The 15,225-nt window shown below is 42.6% G+C and overlaps 1 protein-coding gene and 1 non-coding gene across 4 annotated transcripts; one reads left to right on the top strand and one right to left on the bottom strand.

Annotated features, from left to right (window-relative positions):
• The first annotated feature begins 1,746 nt into the window (after positions 1 to 1,746).
• Positions 1,747 to 13,689, top strand: LOC137595086 (gastrula zinc finger protein XlCGF57.1-like). 3 transcript variants are annotated; one of them, XM_068314920.1, is made up of 3 exons: positions 1,747 to 2,294; positions 7,092 to 7,268; positions 12,023 to 13,689. In XM_068314920.1, exons 1-3 carry the CDS (start codon positions 2,291 to 2,293, stop codon positions 13,420 to 13,422), a joined length of 1,581 nt encoding a protein of 526 aa, XP_068171021.1. In that variant the 5' UTR covers positions 1,747 to 2,290; the 3' UTR covers positions 13,423 to 13,689. The 3 variants fall into 3 exon arrangements, with proteins under 3 accessions (XP_068171021.1, XP_068171020.1, XP_068171022.1); XM_068314919.1 differs by lacking the exon at positions 1,747 to 2,294 and adding an exon at positions 3,493 to 3,954; XM_068314921.1 differs by lacking the exon at positions 1,747 to 2,294 and adding an exon at positions 7,486 to 7,546 and having other exon boundaries at positions 7,203 to 7,268.
• trnae-uuc (transfer RNA glutamic acid (anticodon UUC)) lies at positions 8,750 to 8,821 on the bottom strand. The gene has a single exon. It is a non-coding gene; the product is annotated as a tRNA-Glu (tRNA).
• Positions 13,690 to 15,225: the final 1,536 nt, after the last annotated feature.

Below are 15,225 nucleotides of genomic sequence, written 5' to 3'. Positions count from 1 at the left end.
ATTTTCAGTCTGACAGAGGAGTATAAGTGCACCAGAGTTGGAGATGATGCTACTCGACTCGAGCGAGCCGCTTGTAGCCCAAGTGGCACTCATCCTGGCCACTGGAAGAAAGTGGACCTCGTTGGATGCAACTGAGCACTCAGACATGGGGGCATCATGGGCCGAGTCCGGGAGCGGAGGAGTGGTGTTGGTACCCAGGTCAGTACACCAGCCTGGAGCAAAGCCAATCAAGCTGAGAGACACAAGCTGGTGATCCTGGAGGTACGGAGGGAAGAGGAAGCAGGAAGGCACGGGCGAGCTGTGGCACAGCCAAAGCAAAGGCAGTGATGGCACGGGAAGGAGTGGAGAAGAGCAGAATTTTGAAAGATGTTTCGGAGATCTATCAAGCTTTACCATCAGGGCTGCTGCTGATGTGTTGCTCTTTCCTGTAAACCTAAGCCAGTGATATGGTGAAGACCCCACATGCCCTTTTTGTCCAAGTACATCAACACTGAAGCACATCTTGATGGGATGGAAGACCAGCCTTACCCAAGGCCGTTACACCTGGTGTTAGTGTCTTGCATTAGTGATGGAAAGTCACCGGAAAGCGTCAATGCCTTCTTCCTCTGTCGTCCCGTCAGCACAACTTGTTCGACAGTTATTATGCATTCCCACAATACCTCTGGGGGGAATGAATAGAATGATGGTGATTTAAGAAACAAACAACAAACAGGAAATGACAGAACATGTTCAGACCATCGGACCTCTTACAACAGGGCCGTCCATGCTGCTTGTACTAAAGCAGGCCCATTTCACAAAGGAGGATCCCATTAGGTGTTATTATACCGCGTGTCGATGTTCTGTCATTTCCAGACACTTATCTTCTTGAGCGGTACTGTTTCATGTCCTAAACCCTCTCTTCACACACTATCCCTTTCACCACCGGCCCTTTTCTGTTCAAGTATACTTCGTTAGTATAGTGCTTTTGTTGTTTTTGTTATTTCTTTTTATATATTTTGTATGTATCTAAGCAATGTGCCATAGAGACCAAAGCCATCGTTCTCGCTAAGGAGGAGGAGGCGGGGGGAGACTTGTTGGACCTGTTTGTCGGGCCAGGAGGAGGAGATTGGACCAGAACCAGGTTCATCTTGTAGTCATTGTGATTGGGTTTGTAGTTTAAAACTGATTTATCATTTGTAGTAGAGGATGCCGACGATGTTCTCCAACCGTCACAGGGGGGCAGCAGAGCACCACAGTATGGAGTTAGGCTGAGCTGGCTGTCATTTAGTGACTGAATGTCAATGTTGAATGTGATTATTGTGAGCACATTATGTTACTGCAATTAATCACAAAACGTACGATCGCTGTGGTAACCTACAGCAGAGAGAAGCTGCTGTAGGTTATACATATTCAGGGGCTGGTGAAGAGATTTAGACATTATACACGTGTTACTTGCTAATGCTATTTGCTATTTTTGCAAAGCTCACAGTAGTCAACTTTAATCACACTCTCATTTTATCATTGCAGACAGTTGAACCCTGTCCCAGTGCAGACAGCTCAAGGAACTCATCTAATCTTTTCACACCCTTGAAGTCTGTAAACATTTGAACAATCACACACACACACACACACACACACACACACACACACACACACACACACACACACACACACACACACACACACACACACACACACACACACACATCCAAGGTAACAGTTCCTTTTATGGAAGTCTTCACACTTAAGGGGTGATCAGGATGTAGGCAGGATTGTTTACAGGATGAGACCGGAAATGGAAACTAGGTCGAGAAGATGTGGCCGGAAACCTGTCACGGATTGGTCCAGAAGACACCACATCCCCTCATGCATATTCTTAATCTGAATTGTTTAAATCTGACCGGGCCAAGATAGAGTTTGCTGTTCTTCAGCTGCGTCTGATGTCAGACCCGTGTCGTACCGGCAGGGACTGTGGGGAGCCTGGATATCTGTTTAGACCTGTTGTCAGGAATGAACTTTTTAAACTTATGACTATCGGTTAAGTCTCCTACTTTACCTCAATAACGAACCCACGGAATAAAGAAGCTTTGAAAAGACTTTGCTTCACTGGATAGAACAGTTGTTAGATCAACCGACTTGAATGCAGGGCGGACACTATCCAGTGAGGGTCCTAAGGCACACACTGAATGCTATACCAGCCTACCTCAGATATGAGCGCTCACAATAATGACAGAGTCATACCGGCTCGGACGTCGCCCGGGGCAACAAGGTCCACGTCGGTTGTTCGTGAACAAGGACAATCTGATGAGAAATGGGTTAGTGGAACAAGACACACCTCCAACTACTATACGAGTAATCCAGAGAGACATTACTAAAACACACACACACACACACACACACACACACACACACACACACACACACACACACACACACACACACACAGCAGAGCTTGGCAGTTAAAATGGAGAGTTCAGTTCAGGAGAGTTCCACCTCCCCTCGAGTGATGTCCATGACAGAGATGTCATTTTATTAGATAAGTATCTGTTGAAAAAAATAAATATTAATAAATATATATATATATATATAAGGATGTCATTGATTTGAAATGCGTTGCTGAATTGCGCCAAAGGCTGAAGGGCTTTTGCTTGTACAACAGTATAAAAGATCCACAGGTCATTTCAGGGACACGGCTAGGTGTCGACCTCGAGAGATGGAACAGTCTGTGGTTTTGGTAAACAGGATGTGGTGCTGACAGATGTTTCCACAGCATGCCTTGACAGTTGGTTGCAGAAGTACGAAGAAGCATCGAGTGGCGCATCTTTTGCCGCTCTCTACACCTCTCCCCAGCAACAGTGTGGGCCAACCAGAAGACACCAATTTCATTCGAACCTTACGTTCATACATATTCATCTCGATGTGTATAAAACTGGGCAACTTCGGGCAGGGCGTCGTCTTGTCTTCGTTGTGGACTGCTACCCTCGGGCTAGAGTTGTGACCTGAAGACCCAGATATCTGTTACCTTTTTACTGTGAATAACTAAAAGAACTTGTGGATCCACCCCGTCGTCTGGTGTCTCCTTCCTCGACTTCTGTACGCGCTCCTCTGTTAGGAAACTTGTTGTGTTGTTTGAGATTGTGGAGTCAGATTGATGTAGACAGGTGAATAAGGGAATATTTTCCTAACTATATATATATACAGTATATATATATAAAATCCCGACTGGGATTGGAACTCACAACCACTGTACTATCCAGTTGCTATATATAATCATTTCCAAATGATTATTCGGACATGATGTGAACGGTTATTTCCAGTGAGGTGAGTCCAGAGAGTCTCTGACCCCCACTGACCCCCACTGACCCCCACTGACCACAACTCTATCAAACATTCAATGGAGCCTGGGGGGGTTTGTATCGCTGGCAAAACTGGCGGCAAAATCCACTTCCGCATTCGGTCACGTGGTATCAGCCGGGCAGCGACGCCTCGGACGTCATCATTGTGAGCCCCTCCCCTAAAGGTGGCCTCTCCCGTCGGACCCCCCGAGTCCCGGCTGTAGCTCCGACAAAGAGCGGGTTGAACCTGAACGGAGCTCAATGGTGTCAACGTGGAGTCGGAGCGTCTGGAGAGATTCTCTGCTGTCTGCCTTTGTCTCTGGAGCTTCCACGCGTGGATCAGCTCGTCCCGTCAAGCTAACGAAGCTAGCTTAGCCTGCTAGCCGGAAACCATCTCCCCTCGGAGCACCTCAGCAAACAGATCGGAACGGATCGAGTCTGGAGGAAAAGTTGTGCTGTGAAGGAGTCCAGATGTGTGACGTCCAGACGCTGAGAGCTTTTGTCCTGCAGCGACTAACTGCTGCTGCTGAAGACATCATGGAGCAGTTTGTGAGAACGTTAGCAAACGAGGAGACACTTTGTGGACGACAGAAGCTCCTGGAGGCTGTTTTCAGTCCTCAGGTCCACCTCCAGAGAGCAGGTGGGTTCCTGTCGGTTCTTCCTGGGTTCAGCTTCACACATTCACCCCAGTGTTGTTTCATTGTCAGACACATGATCTGGTCTGTCCAGACCTGGTCCACAGGACCTGTTAGTGTCCTCTGAGACTCTACCCCAGGGGGTCAAACTCATCTCCACCGAGGGCCACGTCAGCATCATGACTGTCCTCAAAGGGCCAGATGTAACTAATAAATGTAACTAAATGTCATTCAGTATAATGGAAAATAAATGTAACTACTCCTTAATGTAGTTACAACTGTAACTATAATGTAGTTATAACTGAATTTATTACTTAATACAAGTTGCAAACATTATAGTTGCACAGTTGTTCTGTTCTAACATAAATCCTTTTCATTTGTCAGGTTATTAAACCCACAGAACTCCATCAATCAAGGATCAAACTATCAATCAATAAAGAAAAATAACATCAGACACAAGTTAGGACGTTAAGTTTGACATAAGCGTTTTGAACAAAGTTAAAACAAGAATTGTTACCACACCAAAGGTCAAAGATCAGTACCATAGAGTCCCTTCAGTAGTTCAGTAGTGGGAGCTCTACACCAACATGGAACGGTTGGGATCAAAATCTACGTCAGAAACATGGATTAATGAACAACCCCCCCCCAAAAAAACAAAAAACAAAACAAAAACAGATTTCTATTAACACGGGATAACATTAACTTGAGACCTTAAAGATCATGTTGATGTCTTCTGACAATATAACACCATGTATAACTGTTAGCGTGTGACAAACTGGTTAATTCTTCTTAAACACTGTCTGCTGAGGGAGGTTAATATGATCATTATATTCTGGTGGAGAACACTGGTAAGGTCAACTTCCTGTTTGACTATCCATGATGTTAACAAACCTTGTGTTCCAGGAAGAACGTAACCATGGTTATACTCTAGGGTAAAGGCTAATATCTGGAAGTGGATAAGGGTATGAATGTCTGTCAGAATTCACTGGATGAGCTGGTTGAAGACTTTTAATGTCTGAGTTTGTTGATTACATATTCTAATGAGAGAGACGTTTGTTGATTCTGGGGGAGTTTCACAAACCTATTATCTTCTACCGTCAGCCCCTTATTATTGGATGTTGTTGGAGTTGAGGTCATTTTACTGAGAAGATCTGTGAAACTGAAATAAAACTTACAAAAACATCATGTCAGACTCTGATCATTATACATTCGTAAATACAAGACATATTAATATAAACTAGAGTTGTTATTAACTCCACACAGTCCAACAGTAACAAATAGCGGCTAGCTCAATGGTAACATAATATGGAAAATCCCACTGACAGGCTAGCGCGTTAGCATTGGTAGCGCGATTAACTTTTCCATACACATAGTAAACCCAAACAGGACATTGTAACTACAGTAGTACCTCTACTTACGAAGTTAATTGGTTACGGAAGAAATTAAGTAGAAAATTACGTAAGTAGAAACGCATTTTCCATGTAAATGCCCTAATCCGTTCCAAGCCCCCAAAATTCAGACATAAATGTTTTATAAAGCATAAAAATGCATCAAAACATGTAACAAATACATGTTATAATTAGATTATTACACAATAAATGAGAGCTGTGTATAACGTAATAAAGAATAGAGTAAAGAATAAAAATGATGGTCATTTACCTTTTAACTGCTGTCCTCATTGTTTTTTGCCCTCTTTGGTTCATGCCCTCTTGCCCCCCCATGAACAACAGAGATCAACCAAACGCATCCCTTTTTCAGGCTTTTCTATCATCTCTTGTTTGTTTGTACGGACAAAAAAACTGTTTTCTTCTTTTCTTTTCCTCTTTTCTCCGTCACTTTCTTGGGGTCCATAGTGAATACTCTAAAAGTTAATATATTTACCTAAAACTATCAGAACACCTCATGGGTCGAGGGCCGAATGACGAGGACGCTGCATAGACACCTATCTAGCTCCACACAGAGGTCCCTCTGAGCCAATGGGATGCCAGGATGCTAGGTCACAGCCAATGGCAGAGCAGCTATGAGAATGTTGCATTCAGGAACCTGTGGGAGATGGGAGTATCAGCCCATACTGTATTTTTACCTTAAGTAACTCGAAATTTCTTTCGTAACTGGAGGCAATATTTTCTTGCTGAGGAATTTCGTAAGTAGAAAATTTCGTCAGTAGAGACGTTCGTCGGTAGAGACGTTCGTCGGTAGAGACGTTCGTGGGTAGAGACGTTCGTCGGTAGAGACGTTCGTCGGTAGAGACGTTCGTCGGTAGAGACGTTCGTCGGTAGAGACGTTCGTCGGTAGAGACGTTCGTCGGTAGAGACGTTCGTCGGTAGAGACGTTCGTCGGTAGAGACGTTCGTCGGTAGAGACGTTCGTCGGTAGAGACGTTCGTCGGTAGAGACGTTCGTCGGTAGAGACGTTCGTCGGTAGAGACGTTCGTCGGTAGAGACGTTCGTCGGTAGAGACGTTCGTCGGTAGAGGTATCCTGTAGTTGGAAAATCTGAGGTGATTGTTGTAAATCACTAACAAGCCCCTGGGGAAACAAACCCAATCAATTGACCCCCTATCACTTCTGATATTGTTCACTTTTCACGATGCCATAATCAGGTGATAATCTGGTCATTAAAACATTTATACAACACCTCCAGTAGCTCCAGACATTAATTAATTATCCACTAAACCTTGGGAATTCAGAGTAAATACTATGGGCTGTCTGAAAACGACCTTACCTTCAAATCTCTCTGAATCCTCCGAGGTGAAGTGTTGTCCTGGTCTTTGTGTCTTCTTGATGTTCTGTTGACACAACCGTTCACCTCACAGGTAACCAGGATAGTTTTGGAGTTAATCGTGTCTAGAGCTGCATTGTTTCTTATGGCTGCTAAACTATGTTGGTCCCAGTGACCTATGACCCCAAGTGACCACTGGATGCTGAAGCTGCTGCGGAGCAGACTTTAAGCTTTTCTGACCAAAGGGATGATGCTACACACATAAATTTTATATTTTTTCTTCTATTTTTCATAATGATGAATAACTTATATGTCACTTAAAATGAACTTTACTGTCCCTTTAAGTGATTGTTCTAAAGTTGTGGTGTCAGCGCTTTGAGTGTCAGCAGCGTCTTCAAGGTGTGTTTGTTTCATGATTCTCAGACGTCCAGCTGCTGGTGGGGACTAAAGAAGAGGTTGACCCTGAGCAGCAGGATTTAAGGTCCCCTCTGGACCAGGACGACCCCCCAGAACCTCCACACGTCAAAGAGGAACAGGAGGAACTACAGACCAATCAGGAGGGAGAGCTGCTGAAGGTCAAGGGTCAACCATCACCACCAGGTGAAAAGAAAGTGAATGAAGTGTGTTTGGAGAAGAAAAGAGTTGTTGAACGAGAGAAATGAGATGAAGATAGGAGAGGAGTGATCATCATCATCATCATCATCATCATCATCATCATCATCATCATCATCATCATGTTCCTTCTCTGAAGGTTTATCTTCTTGATGTTCCCACATATCTTCCTGACGTTCCTGTCTGATTGTTGGGGATCATCCAGCAGTCTTTCAGTCCTTGTCTGTTCTGAGGACCGTTCTGATGTCTGTTCATCCTGCAGATGTGTGAGAAACATTTCAGTTGATTAGTAAAGCAGATGAAGTATGTAGAGGTGTGTGTGTGTGTGTGTGTGTGTGTGTGTGTGTGTGTGTGTGTGTGTGTGTGTGTGTGTGTGTGTGTGTGTGTGAGCGCTCTTGTGTTCTTCGGCCAATGGAATGTTGGCTGTAGTGGTGATGAACACTCACACGAGTCTGACACAAACAGTCTTCACAACAAGTTCCTTAAAAGGTCGTCTTGCACAACGCTTCATGTAAGACGGATCAGATTACAATGGTTTCATAAAAACTGGTCCCACCCCACCTCCCCCTGCAGGGTTTTTGGACCCTAGACCGAAACTACAAGATGTATCTTTCACAGAGGTGACTCTGATCTACGTACGTCACTCTCACTGATCTTCATTGCCGATAGAGACAAGAAACATCCCTGTGTTACCTGGAACATATGTACAACAGTACTCACCGATCAGAGCACAAACACCACCTCGTTCAGCAGTAACCAGTCCACACCTTGTCTATGCTGCCAGGCCACGGCACCAGTAGCACCCCCCCCCAGAGAAATCAAAACGTCATCAGTGTAATTAATAAAACGTTGTCGACTATAACCGATGAAATTAATCCGCTCAGTGCTCCTGTGTTTGAGACTAGAAATATGTGGGTATCTGTTGATACGTAGTGGATGTGTAACTGTGGAAGTGTTTGTGGAGAAAGGTAAAATACTGTTAGTTGTGTCTACAGAACACCTGATTATAAAGTAGAAGATTTTACTGAATGTTTTTAATTTAAAAATTTTTTTTTAAAATTTTATATACTGGTTTGATCCCCGAAGGGAAATTAAGAACGCACACTCTAGCTACTGATTCAAACGCATGCATACTGTATATATTAGTGAGTACAGGCCCCTGTATCACACACACACAAGGGGGCCTGTAGGCATGCAGGGGGGGTAGAGTGGCAGCAGCTCCTTCTTGGTGCGCCTCAAATGAGCAATTTGTAAAGGGGACGGCACCTTGCTCAAGGGTGCCTCGGCAGTGCTCCGGAGATGAGCTGACACCTCCCACTATCAACTCACCTCCGGGTATTTTTGGGGGGGCGGGAGCGGGAATCGAACCGCCGATCTTAAATCATAGGACGACCCGCTCTACCGCCCGCTTTACCCCTGAGCCACTGCCGCCCAAAAAAATGTTTTACTTTTTTTTTTTTAAACATATGTTCCCATACCGGGAGTCGAACCCGGGCCGCCTGGGTGAAAACCAGGAATCCTAACCACTAGACCATATGGGAATGTGTGGGAAATTTACTCTAAAATCAATCACAAACATGTTTTCATGTGGTGATCCCAACATTGATCTGTTAAACCCCAACAAAAACACACAAACTGAAAGCTTCACTAATACCATGTACACATTCAGTTTACAGCCTTTAGTCACTAAACCAAGTAGAATCACTACTCATAGTGCCACCCTGATTGATCATATTTTCACCAATGTTATGCTTAATGAGACTCTGAGTGGTCTGCTGATCAATGACATAAGTGATCACCTCCCAATATTGACCAACTATGACTGGAAACAAACTGTCAGGAACAGGTCCAAACATTCAACAAGAGAGTCAAGACTGGAGAAAGAATGAACGCATTAAGAAACGATCTGTTAGCTCTGAACTGGTCTGATGTTTACGCTGCTGAGGATGTTAACACTGCGTATGACTATCTCTCTGATACGATAGAACAAGTGTACCATTTGCTTTGTCCAGTGAAGAAAATCTATCTAAACAAAAAAGGCGTTAAGAAAGCATGGATGACGTCGTCTCTGATCAATGCCTGTCGGAAAAAGAATAATGATATAAAAGATTTATTAAGCAAAGAACAGAACAAGCAGAAACTAAATACAAAAAATGTAGAAATAAATTAAATGTCATAATAAGAACTTGTAAGAAAGAATATTATAGTAATCTGCTTGCAGAAAATAAAAATTACACTAGAAAACTATGGGATATAATCAACAATGTTATAAAACAAAATAAGGCCAAATTGTCCTATCCAGAATACTTTAATATTAAAAATACTAAATCAGAGAACATGGATGAAGTAACTAATAAATGTCATGAATTCTTTGTGTTGGTCCTGATCTGGCAGAAACATTCCTGTCTCATCTGGGATTATTTAGACGACACTGGAGGAACCAGAAGTCAATGTTTGTGGCGCCAGTGAAGGACAGAGAGGAGACACCTGGTCAGACAACGCGTAGCAACAACTTCTACTGATGGGAATGGATTTGATGTGAAGATCATGAAATTCTAACTGAGAAACTGGAACGATTTGGCTTTAGGGGTGCAGTACTAGAATGGATAGAGTTATTTACATGAGAGGTCTCAATACGTCACTCTGGGGGGAGGACATCAACAACATGAGACATTGTGTGTGGGGTACCACAGGGGTCAGTGTTGGGTCCAACATTATTTATACTTTAAGTTAATAATTTATGTAAGGTCTCAAAGGTACTTAAGATGATACTCTCTGCGTATGATACAACCATCCTCTGTAAAGGACACGATATAAATAAACTAACTCAAACAGTCAATGAGGAATTAGCCAAGATGTAATTATGGTTTGATAAAAACAAATTATCCTTGAACCTAACAAAAACTAAGTATATGTTATTTGGGAGGAAAAGCAGCAAACACAAAATCAGTATTAAGGTGAATGATGTAGATATTGAACGGGTTAATGAATTTAAAATGCTAGGAGTGATTATTGATGAGATGCTAAATTGGAAACCTCATTTGAGACAACTGTAAATAAAGTTCTCCAGAAGTGTATCCATACTCTGGAAAACTCAAAAACTATTAAATCAGAAGACACTTTATATAATTTATTGTGCATTAGCCCTATCTTAACTACTGAGCTGAAGTTTGGGGAAACACGTATAAAAGTGTCTCACAACCTTTATTTCTGAGCCACAAATGAGCAATAAGAATTATTCACAATGAACATTATAGAGCTCATACAAATCAATTATTTATTAAATCTAAACTACTGAAAATACTTGACATCATAGACTATAAAACTGTACAACTGATGTATAAAGCAGCCAATAACAATTTACCACACAATATACAATTATCTACGTTCCACAAATAATGACATCTGTGTCCTTTTGCTACATACACACTTCCAGTTTTTTCTTTGCATTCAAACCATCCTACTGGTATTAAAGGAACTCCCCTTGGCATTCCAAGCTCTGCATCACTCCTACCAATCCTTTCATTTAACTCCTTACAGCGCTGTTCATTAGTGTGATCACCAATCATAAACCTAATATAATGCCAACACTCATCTGATCGCAGGAACAACAAACACGTTGCTTTGCACCGTGGACCAATAGTGCCTCTGACTCTGTCAGCCTCTCTAACACAGTTCTTCCACCTGTAAACAGTATTCTTCATAAACAGACGTTCTAACTTAGCTTGAGTACTGATATAACAGTCATTAAGATAACCTGCATACTGGACCCACTTATAGCAGTCATTACTTTCTGGTCCAATCACAATCCCTGGCTCTTCCTCTTCATCAAACCCAGAAACCTCTTTCACCTTGGTGACAAAGTCTTCAGTTGCATCTCCTAACCCCAACAACAGTTGGACTGATATCAACATAAGGTCTCGGTGTGTCTCCCACTCGTTCCATCACTATTATTGTCTTAGTGGGTGCAGTTGGAGCTGTAGTAGTTGTAATAGTTGTAGTTGGGAATTTAATTGTAACAGAAGTAGTGTCAATAGCCGTTGTACTTGTTGTAGCTCGAGTGGTAGTTGTTGTCAATTTAGTGGTGGTGGTTGGTGTTTCGTCTTGATGGATGTTGGGACCGCCATGTACGCAAAGAACGACATCACCAGGGTCCAGGCGATGGTATTTCAAGTGTTTCATTGTTTCCTCCTTCTGTAGCTTCTGTAGGAAACCCACAACCTTCTGTTTTTAACCTCTGGTTGGGTCGCATTTCAGGGTGTCAGAAGTCTTGCTGTCACTGAGTAAAGACATTACCTCGTCATGGTGATCTGTGTTCAAATGTAGAAAGGTTTAACTTTATGAACTTTATGAACTTATTCATACTCAAAATGTAAATCAACACGTTGACACTGGATGTAATTGATGGTCACATATAGATGGAGCTCTGTCCTTGTCCTTGTACTCTTCCTACTTTTCACTGACGGATGACGTGAAAAGGTCGATGGTTAGAGGTCATGTTCTTACACGAGTAAAGAAGTGACTAAAGTTCCAGAAATTTACTGAAATCTAAGTGTCACTTCTGTAGCTCTTGGCTGGATACCAATTGGGACCATTTTTCTTAAGCCTTTTACAGAAATCAAATTCAAAAGTCATTATTTTTCTGTTTGTGAGACACAAATGTATCACTTTGAATATTTAATAATTGATTGGTCAATTAGAGAAATGACTACCAAACACAAATGTATGTCTTTGTTGTTCAGATGTCCAGCTGCTGATGGTGACTAAAGAAGAGGTTGACCCTGAGCAGCAGGATTTAAGGTCCAACCTGGACCAGGACTTCCTCCCAGGTCCTCCACACATCAAAGAGGAACAGGAAGAAGTCCAGACCAATCAGGAGAACGAGCATCTGAAGGAGGAGGAGGATGTCACAGAGTTAACATTCTCTTCAGTACCTTTGAAGAGTGAGGAAGATGATGAAGAGAAACCTCAGCCCTCCCTGCCTCATGATGAAGAGATGAAAACAGAGACTGATGGAGAACCAGAACCAGACCCAAACAGTTACTTTCAGAGAGATGGACGTTTACAACCAGATGAAGACCAGATGTCAGACTCCTCTGAACCAGAGGATGGAGACAGTTGTGACCTGGAGGAGACCAGTGAACCTCAGTCAGACTTCAACCAGTTGAGAAACAACCAAGAACCTGAATGTAATCCTGGACCTACACCAGTTAGCTCCTCTGAACGTTGTTCAAGCTCTGGTGACAAGAACCGTCTGCAGGAACACAGTGGAGCTCAGACAGGAAAGAAAAGATTTAGTTGTTCAGTTTGTAAAAAGAGTTTTCAATACAGATCACGTTTTATTGTTCACATGAGAACCCACACAGGAGAGAAACCCTTCAAATGTTCAGTCTGTGGTAAACAATTTAGTCGGGGTGACGAGTTAAAACGACACATGAGACTCCACACTGTAGAGAAACACTTTAATTGTTCAATCTGTGGTAAAGGATTTAAACAAATTTGGCATCTCAGGGCACACACAAGAGTCCACACAAGACAGAATCCCTTTGCTTGTTTGGTGTGTAGTAAAACATTTAGTCTGGCTGCAACCCTAAGGAAACACAAGAGAACCCACACAATAGAGAAACCCTTCAGCTGCTCAGTGTGCAATAAAAAATATGCTCATGCTGCAACTCTAAGACATCACTTGAGAGTGCACACAGGAGAGAAACCCTTCAGGTGTTCAGTGTGCAGTGAAGGATTTAATGATCCTGCACATCGAAGGAAACACATGAATATCCACACAGGTGAGAAAACATGTGGTTGTTCAGTGTGCAGTAAAAAATTTGCTGACTCTTCAACTCTAAGAAAACACATGAGAATCCACACAGGAGAGAAACCATTCAGGTGTTCAGTGTGCGGTCGAGAATTTTCTCAGGCTATAGGTCTAAGGGGACACATGACAATCCACACAGGAGAGAAACCCTTCAGTTGTTCAGTGTGCAATAAAAAATTTGGTCACGCTGCAACTGTAAGACAGCACATGAGAAGCCACACAGGAGAGAAACCCTTCAGTTGTTCAGTGTGTAGTAAAGGATTTGGTCGGACCGGACATTTAAAACGACACATGAAAATTCATACTAGGGAGAAGCCTGTCCGTTGAAGTGTTGTTGTGAAGTTTTATTTTTTTCTGTAAATTTCGGTTAATTTCTGCCCTCGGGGCAACAGTGGCTCAGTGGTAGAGTGGGCTTATAGGCTCCTGGTGTGTTGTGTGTTTGTTTCAGGGGCCTGTACACAATGTGTATGTGTATACTCATGTCTAACACATGTATATATGTATGTACAGCGTTACAGTCTGAGTGAAAAGATTATTTCCCCGTTGGGGATAATAAAGTGGACTTTAATCCTTAAAACACTTGTGTGTTCATTATAGTAAAACACTTCTTTTCAGCATGTCCTGTTAGGTGTAGCCACAGCTTCTCTTTCTTCTTCTTTCCCTTCTGCTTTTCCCTTCAGGGTCTCCACAGCCAATCAGCTGCCTCCATCTAACCCTGTCTTCTCATCCTCTTCTCTCACACCAACTACCTTCATGTCCTCTTTCACTACATCCATAAACCTCCTCTTTGGTCTTCCTCTAGGCCTCCTGCCTGGCAGTTCAGAACTCAGCATCCTTCTACCAATATATTCACTATCTCTAGGTGTAGCCACAGCACGTCATCTTTTATCTATTTTCATTGAATGCTCCTTTTGTTTGTCAAACATTTCTTTTGTCAAAGATTTCACTGATGTAGACCAGTATACATCACTGGTGTAGACCAGTATACATCACTGATGTAGACCAGTGATGTACACTGATCTACATCAGTGATGGAGTACATCACTGATGTAGATCAGTGATGTACTCCATCACTGATCTACATCCCCGACTCGTGTTTTTTCATGACAGTTAGAAAATTAATTAATTTACATAAAGTGGTTTCTTCTCAGTGTTTTATTGTATGTATCACTCTCCTGATCAATGACTCTTCTGCTCTGGCCCTGTGTTCCTACCAAGGCAGTGGCTCATCCATGCTTCTCACACAGACACAGACAGAAATTGGTCCATCATAAATACTGAATGAATGAGGACTCAGGTTCATGTTGGAGAGGTGCTGAAGTGTCCCACACAGCTGAGGGGCACAGGCTGTAGACCTGTGTGTTCTGTCTGGGCTGCTGACCCCTTAGGTCAGAGTGTGGGGGTTGGAGGACCAGCTGAGACCCGTGAACTCATCTGGTCTGAGCTGAGGCACAAAGTAATATGTAGAAGTGTAGTAGATTCCACAATCATACACAAACACAGTAGGCTATCATGCATAGTTCATAATTGTAAATGTGTGGAACTTGTGTTTTTACCATAGAATATTTGTATCTGTCATCAACTGCAATGTAAATTTCCCTTATGTAGAGAAATAATAATTATATTTCATCCCAAAACATGAAATTGTTAAAGGCAGTTTTTCCTCACCACTGGAGAACTCTGATGGGGAAAAAGGTTAAGAGACCAGTTTAGACCAGCTCTAAATGTAAGGAACCATGAGATGCCTTCTGTTCTGGATTTGGTGTGATATAAATAAAAATTAATTTGATATAGTGAGCTCATGCTTTAACGTTGTAACCATAACAACAGTCACACGTCCACCTCATCTACCAGGTTCTACATCAAATGTCCTTCATATGAGTGTTGTAGTTTCTGCTGACAGACTGAATGTCCATCTCTACAGAGAAGCCCTGATAGTGGGGACCAGCTCACAGCTTCACCTCCAGAGCTCCACCTGTTGGAAGAGTTTCACATTTTCACATTAATGGTGGGAAGGATGAAGATGTGACGCAGTGTTCTCGTTTGCGTGCATCCCTCGGACACAAGCTTTAAATGTATAAAAATATTCACGATGTATCCATTTCTCCACTTAAACCCAGATATCACCAT

Source organism: Antennarius striatus, chromosome 5 (genome assembly GCF_040054535.1).
Source record: "Antennarius striatus isolate MH-2024 chromosome 5, ASM4005453v1, whole genome shotgun sequence".
In the NCBI taxonomy this organism is placed as follows: domain Eukaryota; kingdom Metazoa; phylum Chordata; class Actinopteri; order Lophiiformes; family Antennariidae; genus Antennarius; species Antennarius striatus.
Note: the sequence above shows the minus strand (reverse complement) of the source record. Positions and strands in the feature narration are given on the sequence as shown.